At 46.2% G+C, this 18818-nt stretch overlaps 2 protein-coding genes across 6 annotated transcripts in view; both read left to right on the top strand.

Annotated features, from left to right (window-relative positions):
• The first annotated feature begins 1303 nt into the window (after nucleotides 1–1303).
• Nucleotides 1304–11113, top strand: GSTM4 (glutathione S-transferase mu 4). Of its 4 annotated transcripts, none has more exons than XM_063782101.1 (9): nucleotides 1353–2066; nucleotides 2350–2425; nucleotides 2853–2917; nucleotides 3228–3309; nucleotides 3410–3510; nucleotides 4452–4547; nucleotides 4638–4748; nucleotides 5429–5598; nucleotides 10619–11113. In XM_063782101.1, the coding sequence occupies exons 1-9, from the start codon at nucleotides 2031–2033 to the stop codon at nucleotides 10632–10634; spliced, it is 753 nt and encodes a 250-aa protein (XP_063638171.1). In that variant the 5' UTR covers nucleotides 1353–2030; the 3' UTR covers nucleotides 10635–11113.
• Nucleotides 11114–13619: 2506 nt separating this feature from the next.
• Nucleotides 13620–18818, top strand: part of GSTM2 (glutathione S-transferase mu 2) — a 295697-nt gene continuing 290498 nt past the window's right edge. The window contains exons 1-3 of one of the 2 annotated variants that reach the window (XR_010154493.1): nucleotides 13620–13753; nucleotides 14027–14102; nucleotides 14527–14591. Coding sequence is in view for 1 of the 2 variants with exons in the window: in NM_001367584.1 (NP_001354513.1) it covers nucleotides 13718–13753; nucleotides 14027–14102; nucleotides 14527–14591 (177 nt within the window). In the remaining variant the exon portion in view is untranslated. The remainder of the gene's footprint in view (nucleotides 13754–14026; nucleotides 14103–14526; nucleotides 14592–18818) is intronic. The other variant, NM_001367584.1, reaches the window with a different exon arrangement.

Below are 18818 nucleotides of genomic sequence, written 5' to 3'. Positions count from 1 at the left end.
CCAGGAAGGATAATTGATTTCTCTCATACAAGATGCAATTCCCATAGTAGGAATAAAACAAGATATATGCAGCAAAATTTGACAGAATTGAAGGGAGAAATAGACAGTTCTACATTAACAATGGGAGGCTCTAAAACCCCTCTTTCAATTACGGAAAGGCTGAGACGGAAGGTAAGTAAGGAAATGCAGAATGTGAACACACAATGAACCGGTTAGATCTCACAGGCATGCAGAAAATAACCTGACAACAGCGTGCACATTCTTCCCCAGGGCACCACTTCCGCCTCCCTCATCCCCACTGCTCCCGATCCCTGTCCACAGACCCACTTCCCGCCCTGGTGTGATCCTCGTGGCCACTGTGGCCCCTACTTTGGAGATCCTGCTGGTCCAGTTCTTCCCGCCTTCCGCAGAGCCGTACTCCTCCTTCTGAAGAAGCCACCTGGGACCTGGGCCCCGTCTTCCTGGCTCCCCAGAGTCCTTGCAACAGCAGGCACCGCTTCTCTCTCCTACACTCAACCCCTCTCCCACTCCACTGCCTCTCAGTGTGCAAAAACAGTAAGAAGTGTCCCGTATTTTCAAAATCTCTCCCCTGTAGTTCCCACCTGACTTCTAGTCGTAGGTGGCCAAAGTACAGTGTTTTTGAAGGATTGTTTTATTCCCAGTGCCTGGAATATGGTAGGATCTCAACAACTGTTGTTTCAATAAAGGAATGACCAAATGGGTGAATACTAATGTAACAATATCAATTCTGTTTCTTTCATAATTATTCTCATGAGTGTTAGCTTTCTTAAAAAATCATCTTCACAATTGGACCTAGATATTTTATCTTTCCCAGCTCAAGATGGATAAACTCGGAATGACAGGCCAGGCACCGTGGCTCATGCCTGTAATCCCAGCACTTTGGGAGGCGGAGGCGGGTGGATCACTTGAGACCAGGAGTTCAAGACCAGTCTGGTCAACACGGTGAAATCCCATCTCTACAGAAAATACAAAAAAGTTAGCAGGGCGTCGTGGCACTCGCCTGTAATCCCAGCTGCTCGGGAGGTTGAGGCAGGAGAATCGCTTGAGCCCGGGAGGCGGAGGTTGCAATGAACCGAGATCGCCCTACTGCACTCCAGCCTGGGCAACACAGCGAGTCTCCGTTCCAAAAAAAAAAAAAAAAAGACTCAGAATGACACATTCTTAATGTCTTAATGTATAATGAGAAGTATAACTATTCAGAAGTCCAAGCACTTGTGTGTGCATGGTGCTATCGTCTTGCTGTAGGCAAACCTACATGGGAATCCACCTTGACACACAGGCCACTTCCTGAGCCTGGACCCAGTCTCAGAGCTGGGGAACTGGCCCAATGCAAAAGGGTCGGGAGCATCTGCAACAGAGACTGAGCTCTATCAGCTTCGGTGACATAGCCTCCATTCACGCTCCCCAACTCAGCAGAGAGAGCACACCATCAGACTTCTAAGACTTAGTAGCCAAGAAGTGTTGAATTAAACTCTCTGAGACCTCTCTTTAGTCTGACCCTGGCAGCCTCAGTCTCCCAGAGCCTGTGGGAACTCGGCAGCCGAGAGGCAGAAGGCTGGGCTACGTCCGGAGAAGAAGAAACGGGGGAAGAACTTTTCTCTTACGATCTGGCTTTACTCTCACGCGCACAGCCAAGTCCCTGGGGACCCAGCAGAGGTCCGAAGCGGAGCGGGGCGGGGCGGGGCGGGGCTACGGAAGCTGGCGAGGCCGAGCCCCACCTAGTGCTTCCGGACCTTGCTCCCTGAACACTCGGAGGTGGCGGTGGATCTTACTCCTTTCAGCCAGTGAGGATCCAGCGAGCTGCTCCGTGCCTCCCGCGCCTGTTGGTTGGAAGTGACGACCTTGAAGATCGGCTGGTTGGAAGTGACGACCTTGAAGATCGGCGGGCGCAGCGGGGCCGAGGGGGCGGGTCTGGCGCTAGGTCCAGCCCCTGCGTGCCGGGAACCCCAGAGGAGGTCGCAGTTCAGCCCAGCTGAGGCCTGTCTGCAGAATCGACACCAACCAGCATCATGTCCATGACACTGGGGTACTGGGACATCCGCGGGGTGAGTGAGGGTCCGCTGCACTGTGGGACCGGGCGCGTGGGCGGGAAGTGCCGAGCGGCTGGGGACCGGCTCTAGGGACGGTTCCCTCCTTAGGGCTATCTCTCACAGGAGGGCCTGTGCATGCGTGTGTGTGTGTGTGTGTGTGTGTGTGTGTGTGTGTGTGTGTGTGTGCCGGGGTGGGGGGGTGCAGTGCAGTGTAGACTAGGGGCTCACCTGGTGCAGAGAAAGTCACCAAGTCAGGGACCCTCCATCTCTGACACGACCTGCGGGCCATCTCTTCCAGCTGGCCCACGCCATCCGCCTGCTCCTGGAATACACAGACTCAAGCTACGAGGAAAAGAAGTACACGATGGGGGACGGTAATGACACCCTTGTGTCCGGGCTCTGCCCACTCCCGCTGAGTTGGCACCAAGCAACCCATGGTGGCCACCTGTGGCTGCCTCTGCAGGCCTCCCCTGCTGGAGCTGCAGGCTGTCCCTTCCCTGAGCCCCGGTGAGGGAGTCCTCTGGCCTTGCAAGGCAGAATGCTGGGGCGGGATGCTGGGCCCCCTGTCTAATTGGGTTGGGTGTCCCTCAGAGCTTCCCTAAACCCTGGAAGCCTTAGCCGTGTGGGGTCCAGAGCCCTCAGCGGGATTCTTTGTCCCTGAACCCTGGGATGTGGGACTGAGTGGTCAGATTCTAGATCCACCTGTCTCAGGGATCTTGCCACTGGCTCCTTGGGAGGGTCCCCGGGAAGGAGGGCTGGGCTCTGGGGAGGTTTGTTTTCACTTCTTCTTCCCCACGGCAGCTCCTGACTATGACAGAAGCCAGTGGCTGAATGAAAAATTCAAGCTGGGCCTGGACTTTCCCAATGTAGGTGCAGGGGAAGGGGCGGTTTTGGGGGAAAGTGCGACGTGTCTCTGACTGCATCTCCTCTCCCCAGCTTAGAGGTGTTCGGATCAGGAGTCTTCTGCCCAATTCCTCTCACTCCTGGTTGTCTACACAGCCCCTCCATGATGTTCTGTGTCCCAGCTCATTTGTTCATGTGACAGTATTTCTATGTCAGGCCTGCCATGAGCGGGCACAGTGAGTGCCCGGTCTCCCCTCTGCCCTTGCATATGGGAAGGGGATGCTGGGGAGCCTGGTGGCCCAACTGAGCTTCCCCGGTTTCCCATCTATCCAGCTGCCCTACTTGATTGATGGGGCTCACAAGATCACCCAGAGCAACGCCATCCTGCGCTACATTGCCCGCAAGCACAACCTGTGTGAGTGTGGGTGGCTGCAGTGTGTGGGGGGAAGGTGGCATCCTCCTTGGCTGGATTGGGGTGCTATGCTCAGAGTGAGTCTGTGTTTTGTGGGTGGCAGGTGGGGAGACAGAAGAGGAGAAGATTCGTGTGGACATTTTGGAGAATCAGGCTATGGACGTCTCCAATCAGCTGGCCAGAGTCTGCTACAGCCCTGACTTTGTGAGTCCCTCCCTGGTCTGGACCAGAAGCCAGGCTTGTATTCCCATCTACTCTGGTCCTATTCACAATTTGAACTCCTCACTGCTATTGATCCTTTGAGGGTTCCCTGTACTGTAGCAGAGTGACTGTCATATCATTAAACTTATAAAATAAAAACTTGAAATAAGTCCCCACCAATCATAGGAAGTCCTATGAAAGCTAGAAATTCAGTTCCTAGACAATAAAGTCATGCGTTCAGAATTCCCTTCACCTCTGACCCCTGACCTCTGCCACGGGCCATCTAACCCAGCTGGTTCATGCCATCTGCCTGTTCGGGGAATACGCAGACTCACACTATGGGGTAAAGAAGTATGTAGTGGGATGTAATAGCACCCTCCTCTGTGGAATTCCGTGCTATTCTTTTCCTAGTGCTTCTCCTTGACACGCACAGGGATGAATGCATTTTCCTAACAGGCAGCTCAGGGGCGGCCAGAGGGCCTTTGTTCCTCTGTCTCCTTCCATGCAGCCTCTCAAAATCTCATCTCTCCAGAAACTACTCAATGTCCATTGTATTATTCTGCCACTGCACTAGGAGGAACTTTCAACTTCTTTCTCTGAGCTCCTTTAGTTCTTTGTATCCTTGATTTTGCTCGTGTCTGGGTCCAGAGCCTGCCAGGTACTCAGGTGCTCCTGGGCTGACCCAGAGGAGGGTGGTTGGGAGGTCAGTGGGGACAGATTCAGGGATAGTGTTGCATTCCTCTCTGCCTTCCCATCACCACAAAAGCCTCCAGCTACCCATTTGGAGTGTAATAAATGCTGGTATGTCTAGCTGAAGCCAGTTCCAGCTGTGGGGAAGATGGCTGCTTGCTCGTGGCCAGCTGGGGCCATACACAGCCCTGGGGAGGCCACATCTGTGCAGGGAGCTTGTGTCTGAGGGTGGTGACAGCTGTTTTCTGCCTCAGGAGAAACTGAAGCCAGAATACTTGGAGGAACTTCCTACAATGATGCAGCACTTCTCACAGTTCCTGGGGAAGAGGCCATGGTTTGTTGGAGACAAGGTAATGGGGGCATGTGATGAGGACACTAGAGATTTGCCATACATCCTATGTTACGGAGATTCCAGCCCACACATTCTTGGCCTTCTGCAGATCACCTTTGTAGATTTCCTCGCCTATGATGTCCTTGACCTCCACCGTATATTTGAGCCCAAGTGCTTGGACGCCTTTCCAAATCTGAAGGACTTCATCTCCCGCTTTGAGGTGATGCCCCCATCCTCCTTTCTCTTTGATGCCCCTTGTTCCGTTACCTCCTTTCAGATGCTTTCCCAGTCCTGGATCTGCATAAAGAATAACTTGCATTTATTGAGTGCTGGCTTCATGCCAGGAACCTTGCCCAGCACATTATACCTATCGTGTGGAATTTGAAATTTCCAACATTCCTACAGGGTGACAGAATTATCTTGCCCATTTAGAGATAAGAAAACTTTGAATGAGAGGGTCAGTCCTTTGTTCTGGGTCCCAGAGCCAGTGGAGGCTGTGCTGGGCTCCCTGTGAGCGTCTGGATCTATGGGTGGCAGTCAGGGCTCTCCCTTTTGTGACAAAAGAAAGAAGCCTCAGGCCTCATCCAGCCTGGATTTCACAGCCCAGGGCACTTTGGAAGAGGCAGAGAACTTTAGGAGCATGGATGCAGCTGGCAATAGTAGGACTGACACACAGTGGCATTGACGTCGAGTACGAAACCCACAGGCAGTATTCATAGCTACTCCCAGAAGCTTTGCACGATCAGACCCCCACGTGGGGAATCCTGAGAGCCAGAGCTGTGGCCAGAGCTGGATTAGGGTACATATGTGGGTGCCCCTGTTGAAGGAGTGTATGTTGAAGTGCTCTGTGCTGGGGCACTCTCCTTCTTTATCTTTTTTCCTCTCTTTTTTCCCCTCCAGTGTTCCAGGTGTTCCCCCTGTGAGATGAGTAGCACACTGATTTTACTCCTATTCACCGACCTTCTCCTCTGCATGAGGCAGGGTGTGAGGCATAGTGGGAGATGCATAGATGACTGCCCCCTCCTGGAAATGAGTGCAGTGAGAGGCCTGCAGGCAGAGCAGCCTGTGAGGTGTGTGGCACCACCTGGGTACCAGGCCTGGGGCCTGCCCCTCACTCATGGGGAACCATCCCTCACCCGTGCTGAATTTGAGAGCAGCAAATCCTACTTTAGTACAGATGTGAGAATTTGAGGCATTAGTCCAACAAGTTTTTCAGCCTAGAATTTGTTTTCCTTTCCCACTACCCATCAAGGGATCTGGTTACTCAGCTAGCTCCCATCAGCTCTGGCTGTGGTCTTGGCTGAGTGGCCTTGGGGTTATGTAAGAGGTAGTGGGAGGGGAGGAGAGCTGAGGGCTGCAGCATATGGTCCACCTGGGCTTGGCCCTTTGGGAATAGGCAGCCCTGGCTCTCTCTGAATCCTTAGAAATTACACGGCTATTTGATCCTGGAAAGATCGTGCAGAGCACACCTGAGTGTCATACAGCCTGGTCTGAGGTAGTGGGGTTGGAGATGAGGTGGGTTGGGGCACAGTGGTGTTTAGCTCAGGTACCAGGTGGGGAGGTTTAGACTTTCTGCTTTAAAAGGAATGATTAGAGCCTGGTCTGGCATTTCTTTTGCTGGTCCAACACACCTTGACCACTTTCATCCAGGTTTTGCCAGGTCCTTGGGTGAGATCTGGGCTCTCTTCTAGGCTGCACAGACATTTTCAGAGGTCCCCTCTGTGTGTGCAAACCTAGGCAAGCCAGGTGCCTCCCTGTGAAACAGGAGAATGTTGTGTAGTCAGAGAGCGACAGGACCTCCTGAGGGATTTGGGGGAGGATGGGGATTTGACAGAAAGAGGCCAGAACTGGAGAGAGACAGAACCAGTCTACATTGCAGCTCTGTCCCCCTTAGTAGCTATTTGAGTGTGAGGAAGTTACTGAACTTCGTTTCCCACATGAGAAATGGTGATAATAGATTCAGCCTTGCAGAGTAGTCGAGTGGGTTTTCTAAGCTTATGTTGTAATTTCTCTTGGGTACAGAGCACCCAGCACCGTGTAGAATCTTCATAAGTGTTAGCTGTTACTGTGGTACAACATTACTTAAAGGAAGTTGGAAGAGTTAACTCCACAGATCTGGGGACCCTAAGAGGCTGTGTGATGCCTCAGCACTTGAGCCCACGTGGAAAGGCTGTGGCCAGGGCCCTGACCTGCTGTGTCTACAGTGGGGTTGTCCCAGCCCTCATGGGCAGCTGACCTTGAGTTCTGGCCTTATTTTCCCCCCTCTCAGGGCTTGGAGAAGATCTCTGCCTACATGAAGTCCAGCCGCTTCCTCCCAAAACCTCTGTACACAAGGGTGGCTGTCTGGGGCAACAAGTAATGCCTTGAAGGCCAGGAGGTGGGAGTGAGGAGCCCATACTCAGCCTGCTGCCCAGACTGTGCAGCGCAGCTGGACTCTGCATCCCAGCACCTGCCTCCTCGTTCCTTTCTCCTGTTTATTCCCATCTTTACCCCCAAGACTTTATTGGGCCTCTTCACTTCCCCTAAACCCCTGTCCCATGCAGGCCCTTTGAAGCCTCAGCTACCCACTATCCTTCGTGAACATCCCCTCCCATCATTACCCTTCCCTGCACTAAAGCCAGCCTGACCTTCCTTCCTGTTAGTGGTTGTGTCTGCTTTGAAGGGCCTGCCTGGCCCCTCGCCTGTGGAGCTCAGCCCCGAGCTGTCCCCATGTTGCATGACAGCATTGACTGGTTTACAGGCCCTGCTCCTGCAGCATGGCCCCTGCCTTAGGCCTACCTGATCAAAATAAAGCCTCAGCCACATTTGTCTTGTCTTATTTGCTCCTGGCTGCCCAGACTGTGTCTGTCACTGCCTCTTCCGAGGGACTGGCTGGTGACCCTGGCAGTAGCTGGGTTCATAGAGATTATGATGGGCTTAGTAAGGTGTTTCCAACTTTGTTTTTTTTTGAAATAAGGTCTCCTGCTTCCCAAGGTGAAGGGCAGTGGCGGCATCATAGCTTACTGCAGCATCCAGTCCTGGGCTCAAGAATCCTCCCACTTCAGCCTCTCAAATAGCTGAGACTATAGGTGTGCCACCACACCTGGCCACATTAAAAAAATTTTTGTAGAGATGTGTCTCTTTATGTTGCCCAGGCTGGTCTGGAACTCCTGAGCTCAAGCGATCCTCTTACCTTGGCATCCCAAATTGCTGGGATTGCAGGTGTGAGCCACCACGCCTGGCCCTGTTTCCAACTTCTTGATCCCTTTTCTGCCTGCCTTAGAGCAGGAAGCCACATAAAGTGCTCTATAGAAAGGATGCCTCTTTCTGGGCCTAGATCTTCATTTATTTATATGTATTCAGTATTATTCAGTGCTTTCCATGGTTAGGCAGAGCTAGGTCTCAGTGAGTACGTCTTAGATGCCCAGAGGTGGTGGAATTCCCATCACAGAGAACCAGGATCCTTCTGTCTTCCACACTGACTGACTCCATCACAGCTTAGATCTCTAGGACCCAAGCTCTACTGTGAGCTGCTTCACCAGAAGGTTCTCCCACTCAGCAGTTCCCAAGCTGTGTTATCACAAATAGTTGTTGATTTTGTGGGTTAGGAATTCAGGTGATGCCCAGCAGGGAGAACTTATTACAAATCAACAAAGGTCTCTTCTCCAAAAACTATATATCCAGAAATACGGCCCATTAAAAAATGAGTGAAAACTTGAACAGGCATTTCCGAAAAATGAATATCCAAATTGCCAACAAGCTCATGAGAAGGTGCTCAACATTATTAGAAAGCAGAAAGTTAAAAACCCATAAGATCCTACTGTATCCCCACTAGAATGGCTGACATTGAAAGGACTGACAATTGCTGGTGATTTATGCAGTAACTGGAACTGTCATGCATTGCTGGTGGGAAAGCCACTTTGGAATACTGGCAGTGTCAACTAGAGCTCAACATACATCTACCCAGGACCCAGAAATCCCACCCTATAGGAATGAGTCTTAATGGATTCCAAGAGCCAGGTATAATGATGCCAAAAGCAGCTTTATTTTAAATAGCCAATAACTGAAAACAATCCAAATTCCATGAATAGAAGAATGAACAAATAAACTGTGGTTTATCAACATAATTCCATCATTCATATAATGGAATATTTACTCTGCTATAATGAAAATAAACATGCTAACACTATGTGCAAAAACATGGATGGGTCTCACAGACGTGTTGAGTAAAAGGATCCAGACAGGAGAAAGGACACACGATCTCATTCCACTTACACGAAATTCAGGAGAGGGAAATGAGTCCATGGTATCAGAGGTCAGATGATTGGTGACCTTGGTGAGAACTGGAAGGTTGCCTATTGAAGGCTTCTGGTGCAGTGCTGTAAGTTTTCTCTCTTTATCTGGGAGGTGATTCTAGAAGAGTATCCAAGTGGAAAGCCCACAGAGTAGCGCACACTTTAGGCCTGTGCACTGTATGTATTACACTTCAATGAAAAGCATGCTTGGCCAGGTGCGGTGGCTCACGTCTGTAATCCCAGCACTTTGGGAGGCCGAGGCGTGTGGATCACAAGGTTGGGGGTTTGAGACCAGCCTGACCAACATGGTGAAACCCCGTCTCTACTAAAAATACAAAAATCAGCCAGGCGTGGTGGCAGCGCCTGTAATCCCAGCTACTCAGGAGGCTGAGGCAGGAGAATTGCTTGAACCCAGGAGGCAGAGGTTGCAGTGAGCTGAGATCGCGCCACTGCACACTCCAGCCTGGGCGACAGAGCAAGACTCCGTCTCAAAAAGAAAAAAAAAAAGCATGCATTAAGGCCTGTGCACTGTATGTGTATTACACTTCAATGAAAAGCATGCTCATATGTCTTACATTATTTGTGTGCTTGTGTTGGTTTGCTTTCCCTCATAAGACGTCAACGTCCTCAGAACATGTGTTTTTGTCTCTTCTTGTTCGCTGATGTAACAGGTGTTTGCATATCACCTAGGACAGTCCCTGAGCATAGCAGGTGCTCACTGAATAGTTATTAGGCAAATTATAGGCTCTATCTTAATGGTGTCATTTCAAATTCCCTTTAGATTTTTATTTATGCCTACTTCTTTGGATAGGTGAGATTGATGGGCACATACACTCTTAGGTTCTGCAGTTTTTTCTCTTTAACATTTTACCTAAGAATCTGTACATGTTGGCAGTCTATATGCATGCCTATTTCTAGCATTTAATGGCTATCATTACTTCCTGTGGATAAATTATAGTTTGCTTAGTCATTCTTACCCTATTGGGCATGTGGATTTTTCTCATTTATTTATTTTTAGAACAGAGTGATCATGTTTAAACTAATTCCTTCTCTGGTTTTTGGGTACTTTATTTGAGTTGGTCCCCAAAGGCAATTACTACAAGGCAAAAGGTGAGAATGGTGTTATGGTATTATCATAGATAAATTGCTCTCTAGAGAGAATAGCTTTTTTTTTTTTTTGATATGGAGTCTTACTCTGTCACCCAGGCTGGAGTGCAGTGGCGCGATCTCAGCTCACTGCAACCTCCGCCTCCTGAGTTCCAGCAATTTTCTTGCCTCTGCCTCCTGAGTAGCTGGAATTACGGGCGTGTGCCACCACCCTCGGCTAATTTTTGTATTTTTAGTAGAGATGGGGTTTCACCATATTGGCCAGGCCGGTCTCGAACTCCTGACCTCACATGATTTGCCTGCCTCGGCCTCCCAAAGTGCTAGGATTACCGGCTTGAGCCATCGCGCCACCCAGCCCAGAGAGAATAACTTAATTCATGGTGACAACTGCAAGTCACATGGATCTTTCTGCACTACCTTAGGTACTTGAGGGATTGCAGTTTCATCTTATAATATTTTTATAGGTTTATAAGAATACCTTCAAGTTTTCTACCTTCACCTTTTTTGTTTATAGTGTGTGCATGTTTCTGCCAATGAATCACAGTCTACGAATCTACCTGTCCTTGAATCTCCTGTATAAAACTCTCTGTTTACCCATTCTCTACCTGTGGCTTAGTCAACTCCTGGAGAAAGGTTAAAGAATGATCTTGTGGCAGTCAAGACCTTCTCTCTAATAGGCACAATGTAATTAATTGTGATTCTGTTCTAGGTTTCCTGTGGCATAATGTGATGGTCAATTTTCTGCATCAACTTGACTGGGCTAAGGGATGCTCAGATGGCAGGTAAAATCATTGTGTTTGTGAGGGTGTTTCCAGAAGAGATTTGCCTTTGAATCAGAAGACTGAGCAAAGATTTCCTTCAGCAATGAAGGAGGCATCCACCAAACTGTCAGGGCCCAGAGAGAAGAAAAAGACAGGAAGGGTGAATTTGATCTCTCTGACTGGGACATCCATCTCTGCCTATCCTGGGACCTCCACACTCCTGGTTCTCTGGCCTTCAGACTTGATCAGGGACTAACACCATCGCCTCCCACCCCCACCTTTGTTCTGAGGCCTTTAGCCTCTGAATGATACCACTGGCTTTCCTGCTTCTCTATCCTGCAGTCGGCAGATCATGGGACTTCTTCACTCCAAAATTGTGTGAGCCAATTCCCATAACAGATAGATAAATTTATAAATAAACACACAAATTTCCTACAGGCTTATCTTAGTGGTGTCACTTCAAATTTTGAAGAACCCTGACCTAGTACACATAGCAAAAAAAACAACGACAACAACAACAAACAAACACACACACACACACAAAAACTCATCATCAATAAGTTTTAAAAAATCAAACACAAGATAAAACGCTGCAGCATATCTATTACGTGGGTTTTTTTCTATATGGAAAGCACTTTCTGAGATGCCTTGCAGTAAACTCCAAGGAGATTTTGAGGGAAGATATTCTCTTTTCTCCTGGTAAATCTCCCTGTTGATGATCATTATTTTAAAGACTCCAAAGATGAAAACATCTGCTTGCACATTTTGTCGATTCATTTTGGGTGAGGGTCTCTGGCAGGCTTGGAAGGGTGGGTGAACAGTGGAAGGGGGCTGCCTCTGGTGACTAGCATCACTCATATCCATGTCTGTGGCAGTCATCAGGTGCTTATTATATATTCGACTTTTGGCCACCCCTAATGGGGGTGTTAAATGCGGGAAGAGTCCAGTCAAGTCATTGCAAATTGGCAGTGACTTTTGGGACCTTTCTACACACGATAGTCAGGTAGATACCTTCTTTTTAAATTTGACTTGTTATTACTTTTTTTTGAGACAGGGTCTCATTCTGTCACCCAGGCTGGAGTGCAGTGGTGTGATCACGGCTCATTGCAGCCTCGACTTCTCAGGCTCCAATGATCCTCCCACCTCAGCCTCTCAAGTAGCTGGGACCACAGGTAAAGGGCCACCATGGCCAGCTAATTTTCGTATATTTGGTAGACAATGTTTCACCATGCTTCCCAGGCTGGGTAGATACTTTTAAAAAATAAGTTCAGTTCATCCTGCCTAGCCTTGCCCCAGCAGCTCTAGAGGAATTACCCACTCTGGTGCTGGGCTCAGGCTGCCTGTCTCTGGAATAATGTGCTCAGAGCTACAGGGGAGGCCTGCTGTCTGACTGGCAGAGAGAGTCCCATACTCCCTACCCTGTACCCTGGAAGATCAAGGCTGCCCAGCCTGTCCACCTGGTAGACCATTTCCCTGCCCAATTCTCCTTCTCTCATTCCTGATGTGCAGCTTGATGCCTGCAGGGACTATGCCAGCTGAGATTGTCTCTAGGTCCTCCCTTCTGCCAGCTGGTGTCCAGGGAAGTGGGTCCTTTGGCCTGCTTCCTGCCACCAGAATTTTGAGGACCTTGTTTCTCCCACTGCAACTTTTGACCCATTCCTGGGTTTCTTTTTCTTTTTTTTGAGACGGAGTCTTACTCTGTCGCTCAGGCTGGAGTGCAGTGGTGCAACCTCAGCTCACTACAACCTCCGCCTCCCCGGTTTAAGCGATTCTCCTGCCTCAGCTTCCTGAGTAGCTGGGATTACAGGCACCCGCCACCAGGCCTGGCTAATTTTTTTGCATTTTTAGTAGAGTCGGGATTTCACCACGTTGACTGGGTTTTAGACTAGGGTTTCTTCACCTCAGCAGTACTGTCATTTTGGAGGGCAAAATTGTTTGTTGTGGGGCACTGTCCTGAGCATTGCAGGGTGTTCAGCATCCTACGCAAACTCTACCCACTAGATGCCATGGGCGCTTCCCAGTGGTGACAATTAACCAAGTCTCCAGACAGACCTACATGTCCCCTGAGGGGCAAAGTTACCTCCACTTGAAGACCAGTGGTGTGCTGGATGGATACTAATATTAAAATAGTAATAATAATAATAGAAATCATAATATAACTCACATAGTTAAGTCCTTTTTGATGGAACATTTATTTCAGTTAATGATATTTGTATATGTCTGTCCTCGTAGTTTTTTTTTTTTTAACTTTTTATTTTGATTTAACATGAGAGTTTGAGAAATTTGCAAAATGAATGAATACAAAGACCTCTGATTACCCCAGATTCTAACGTTTCCACATGGGCTTTCTCCTCCCTCCCCAAGTCCACCAGCCCCTGCTCCCCACCTTTCTGTCTCTCTTCCCACCTAGCAAGCTCCCTAGGAGCACAGCACCACTTATGACAAAAACATCATTTTCTTTTCTCTGAGGCGGTATTCCTGACGTTTGGATTTAGGCTGATAAGTGACAGTGAGTTATAATCATCCTTGCCTGTGTTGTCCTTCCCACGTTAGGGCTGTCATGCCACGTATGTCCGCAGTTTATAACAATCTCTATCATACATTGAAAAGTTTTGAAAACTTATCCAGTGAATCCCTGAGCACCAAATGTTCTTTTGTGTTATTTTTCTTTATTAGGCTATTATTACTTTATTCAGAATCTCTCTGTTTTAGAGAGAGCCTTTCTTTCTTGCCTAACCTAGAGCGCAGCGGCGCGATCATAGCTCAGTTCAGTCTTGAACCCCTGGACTCAACCAGTTCTCCTCCGCCCTGGGCTTCTGGGCGTCCTGATCTCTCTCCTGAAACCCACGGGGCTGGGAGGTGGGAGGAGATCCTACTCCTAGCCCCATGAGCGCGCTCCGGGCCTCCAGATTGGCCCGTTTCGGGGGCAGGGCGGGCCGTGGGGCGGGGTCGCAGCAAGGCTTCCCCTCTACCCTCTCTGGGCCTCTCACAAAGGCTGAGCCCCGCCCCGCTGAGGCCTGTCTGCAGAATCCACAGCAACCAGCACCATGCCCATGACACTGGGGTACTGGAACATCCGCGGGGTGAGCGAGGGTCCGCTGGGCGGTGGGACGGGGGTGCGTGGGGGCGGGGAAGTGTGGAGCAGCTGCAGGACGGGCTCTAGGGACGGTTCCTCTTCAGGGCTGTCCCTGACAGCGGGGTCTGTGCTTGCCGCTGTCTGTGCGTGTGGCTGGGCGTGCGGGGTGGGGGCGGGTGAGGCACGAACGAGAGGAGGAGATGGGGCTCCCCTTGTGCAGAGTCGTCACAAAGTCAGGGACCCTCCATCTCTGACCCGAGCTGTGGGCCATCTCTCCCAGCTGGCCCATTCCATCCGCCTGCTCCTGGAATACACAGACTCAAGCTACGAGGAAAAAAAGTACACGATGGGGGACGGTAATGGCACCCTCGAGTCTGGGCCCTGCCCCCTCACACTAAGTTGGCACCAAGCAACCGATAGTGGCCACCTGTGGCTGACTCTGCAGGCCTCCCTTGCTGGAACTGCAGGCTGTCCCTTCCCTGAGCCCTGGTGAGGGAGCTCCTTGCAAGGCAGAATGCTGGGGCGGGATGCTGGGCCCCCGTCTGGGTAATTATGATGGGTGTCCCTCAGGGCTTGCCTAAACCCTGGAAGCCTTAGCTGTGTGGGGTCCAGAGCCCTCACTGGAATTCTTTTTCTCTGAATCCTGGGATGTGGGACTGAGTGGTCAGATTCTAGATCCACCTGTCTCAGGGGTCTTGCCACTGGCTCCTTGGGAGGGTCCCCGGGAAGGAGAGCTGGGCTCTGGGGAGGTTTGTTTTCACTTCATCTTCCCCACCACAGCTCCTGATTATGACAGAAGCCAGTGGCTGAATGAAAAATTCAAGCTGGGCCTGGATTTTCCCAATGTAGGTGCAGGGGAAGGGGCGGCTTTGGGGGAAAGTGCGACGTGTCTCTGACTGCATCTCCTCTCCCCAGCTTGGAGGTGTTAAGATCAGGAGTCTTCTGCCCAATTCCTCTCACTCCTGGCTGTCTACAGTAGTGCCTGAAAGGGGATGTAAAACGGAAAATGTAGTCAGTGAGACTGATTAATAACCATGGGTAGAAAAATAGGCCAAGTGGAAAAACTTATTCATATAATTGCTTCATTTTGCTGACTGCAAAAGGATTTGTTTTGGAAGTGATTTCTGCTCTTTAACCTAGTGGATTGATAGATCACAGAAAGGTCTTAGAAATGACATTACGTAATTTTGTTCATAACATGAAATTAGCTTGAATCAAAAAATGTATACCATTTTTTTGTATCTACCTTCTAAGACATTTGTCTTGAGAAATTAATGATTCCACAACATAAATAGTCATTGTGAAAGGAAGTAAAAAGATAACAGAGGGCTTTCATAATAATCATGGACTCAAGATTATCTAATTTAAAAAGACATATCTCATTTTCCTTTATTTAAACATAAATGAGAGAAAACAGAAATAGCTCATAATTTTATTTATCTGATAAAACATGCTGACATAAAAATATAATTCATGCACCCAGTAAGAAAATCAAAAAATTAAATAAAGGCAAAAATGAAATATAAAATTCTCTTTCCTCTAGTCTCTTACCCCCAGACATCTAGAATCTCTCCTTAAGATAATCACTGTTGACAATTTCTTGAGTATCTTTTTAAAAATGACCTTAATACACATCCCCCGTATAGAATATAGATCTTAAACAAGTTAGAAAATAAAATTTTATCTTTTAGTGTTACACAAAAGGATGTTCAGAACTAGGCTTTGTATTTTTTTTTTTCTAGAGATGAGGTCTCACTGTGTTGCCCAGGTTGGTCTCAAACTCCTGGGCTCAAGCAATCCTCCCGCCTCAGTCTCCAAAAGTGTTGGGATTATAAGCATGAGATGAAGTCTTGCCTGGCCTAGGCTTTCTATTTTTGTTTAATAATTTACCTTCAAGATATTCTTAACTTTTAACAACTGTATTGTATAAATATATTTTTTATTTAAACAATAGGCTACCAATAACATTAATAACATATCTTGGTTTATGTATTTTACAAGATTCTCCATGTGATAAATTCCAACCTGAGAAGTTGCTATAGAACATATGAATTTAACATTTTTTAATTGCTGCGATCTAATATGATCCTAAAACATGGCCCTAGTTTATATTCCTATGAGAATGTCTAATACCTACACTCTTGCTAACATTGACTGCTACTGCATTTTAAAGACTCATTAATTTGATTGGATTGATGTTGAACATCTTCTGTTACTCCTGGCCATTGCATTTCTTTTTCTACCTATTAATCTCCCTTGTATAATATTGCATTATTTGTCTTTTTTGTCTCATTTATCGACAAAGATTAAAGTTATTGTCAGTAGTGAAAATGGAGAAAAAATTCAAAATTCAAATACTGTAGAGTACAATATTTTGGAGAATAATTTGATTCTATATATTGAAATTTAAATTGTCTTTAATCTTTGACCCAGTTATTCTATTTCTAGTAATTTTTCTACCCAAATAATAATACAGGAAGAAAACCTTTACAGAGATTATTCTTATAATGTTTGTGATACAATATTTACAGGCAACCTAAATTCTCATCCAGAGATCGGAGTAAATATTATATAGTATATCTGTAGAATGAAATGTAGCTTGCTGTTTAAATGAATAAATTAGTTATTATCATAAAATAAATGCCATGTAAAGACATTTATTTTATGGTGTATAAAATTAGAAAAACAAGTTATTAAAAATAACATGATTTTTTGTAAAATGCTTTTATTTTGTTTTTAATTGACATAATAATTGCACATGTTTATGGGGTACAGTGTGGTGCTTTAGTGCATGTGTACATTGCGTAATGGTCAAATTTAAAAATTAAATGTATTGATAGAAAAAGTGTTTGGATATTTGTATCCTAAATGCTAACAGTGATGATATCTGGAATGTGGAACTGCTGGTAATTTTTCCCTTTTTCTTTTAGATATTTTTGTACTTATTTTTAATAATAAACATATACTAATTTTATAATAAAAATAACAATGAAGTCCTTTCCATTTTGAAAAATTAATTCCAATAGAAAAATACTGTACTCGAGCCACTTTCCAGGGTTTTCTTATTCTTAGTGCTGGTATAATGTACCAGTGATATTATATTTTCAGATATGTTTGGCTTTTCTGCCTTATGATTGAAGATGAGCTTAGGAAGTATTGCTGCCTAATTTTCAGGCTTTTGAGCCAATGCTTGGTGCACAAAAAGCACCACATCGACTTTAAACAGAATATTCTGCTTCTTTAGACTGTATTTCCTACTTTTTATAGTATTTATTAGTGCCAGAACTCTGTGACTGTTTCCCAAAGAACAAGAGAGAAAGATCAAGGAAAGTGAGAAGCAATGAAACTAGATTTAATTAATACTCTGGCTTGTCAGCAGCTTTCATGAAAGATTTGTTTGTTGAAGAAGTTGAACCTATTAGCTTAAACAGGGATTAACTCTGCCAACTCTGACAGAGCATGGACAATTAAGAGTTTATTGGAAATTAATTGAAAATAATACAGTGTTGTGAGGTGGGATGAAGATGATTTCCTTTAAGGAAATTATGCCAAGTGTTTTGAATCAGCCAAGGATAAACAAATGCAGACTATCATTTGATGGAGGTATTATAAACTGATAACATGATTCGAAGTATAAGAATGGCAAATTGTGAAGAATGAATAAAATTACAGAGATAAATAGCAAAAATGTGAAACTAAAATAAAGAGGAACAGTGAGTAAATGGGGTTAGCTGAGAATATGGTTTAACAGGGCATACTCTATTCATGTATGAAGAAATTTTAATCCTCAAAATGCTACTTGTCTTAGTCTGTGTAGGCTGCTGTAACAAAATACCACAAGCTGAGTAACTTATAAACAACAGAAATTTCTTACAGTTGTGCAGGCTGGGAAGTCCAATATCAAGGCAGATTCAGCATCTGGGGTGAGGTTCACCCTTCTGGCTCATAGATGGCAACTTCCTGCTGTATCCCCATACTTTGGAAGGGGCCAATGAGCTCTCTGGGATCTCTTTTATAAGGGCACAAATCCCATTCATGAGAATCTTGTCCTCATGACCTAATCACCTCCCCAAGGCTCTATCTCCTAACACGAGTAGCTTGGGGGTTAGGATTTCAATATACAAATTTGGGGGGACATAAACAGTCAGTCTGTGACATTGCCATTTCGTCAGTAAGAATTTTCATGAACTCACTATTAAGATTTATGTTTAGGTTTTTTATGCGGATGTTCTCACTTTATAATATTGTTTGTCTGCATAGTTTAAAGAAAAGGACAATGCCCAGTTAGAACAGGAGGTGTCTTTTGTTGGCCAGCAAAATATTCTAAGATGCCTTGAGTGTGACCCTACATAGAGATCATCAAGGTAACATCATTTTGTTCTTGTTCTAGATCCACATGTTTCACTCAAGATCCCAGAAAGAAAATGTATGAAAACACATTAGAAGACAATAATCCATCCTTACAATGCTAGCCAATGTTTATTATTGCTTTCTATGTGTGAGGAATTGTGTTAAACACTTAAAAAGATGTTATCCCTCATAATTATCATAACACCAGAAGAAGTAGGTGGGGTGATTTTCTCCAATTTAGATATTATAGGAACTGAAACACTTGCCCACTAAACAGGCAATTGAAAGAGGTAGGATTTCTATAGAAAATTGCCAGCTCCACAGCTAGTGTTCCTATTCTCATCATTAGTGTTCCCTTAGTGGTTTTGATATTACACCTAATACTATTTAATACAAAATTAAAGCATCCACCCTATTCTGGGATTTACTGTCAAGAATAGAGCACTGAGCCTGATAAACAGTATCCACTTTGGAATGCATGTTTCTATCCAGCTACTTAATATGACATAAGTTCATTGGACATTAAGGCCAGATTTCTTGACATGCTTTACCCTCAAATTAACAAGTTTGGCTTATTCAATTGTGGACCTTTAACCCTTAGGCCAGATAGTATATGAGGCCTAGAGTAGTGGAAAAAGGTAACTGGATTTACAAAATTTGACTCTTCAAATTCTGTAAGAATTCAATATATTGAGGAAAGTTTAGGTGCATAGTAAAATTAT

The sequence above is a fragment of the Pan troglodytes genome, chromosome 1, assembly GCF_028858775.2.
Source record: "Pan troglodytes isolate AG18354 chromosome 1, NHGRI_mPanTro3-v2.0_pri, whole genome shotgun sequence".
In the NCBI taxonomy this organism is placed as follows: domain Eukaryota; kingdom Metazoa; phylum Chordata; class Mammalia; order Primates; family Hominidae; genus Pan; species Pan troglodytes.
This window is presented reverse-complemented; position numbering and strand designations above follow the sequence as displayed.

Coding starts and splice junctions, on each gene's coding strand:
- GSTM4 (XM_009427394.4), top strand. CDS start 2,031: ATGTCCATGACACTGGGGTACTGGGACATCCGCGGG. Junction 2,918..3,227: donor TGGGCCTGGACTTTCCCAAT/GTAGGTGCAGGG, acceptor CCATCTATCCAG/CTGCCCTACTTGATTGATGG. Junction 5,599..6,797: donor CAGGCAGAGCAGCCTGTGAG/GTGTGTGGCACC, acceptor CCCCCCTCTCAG/GGCTTGGAGAAGATCTCTGC.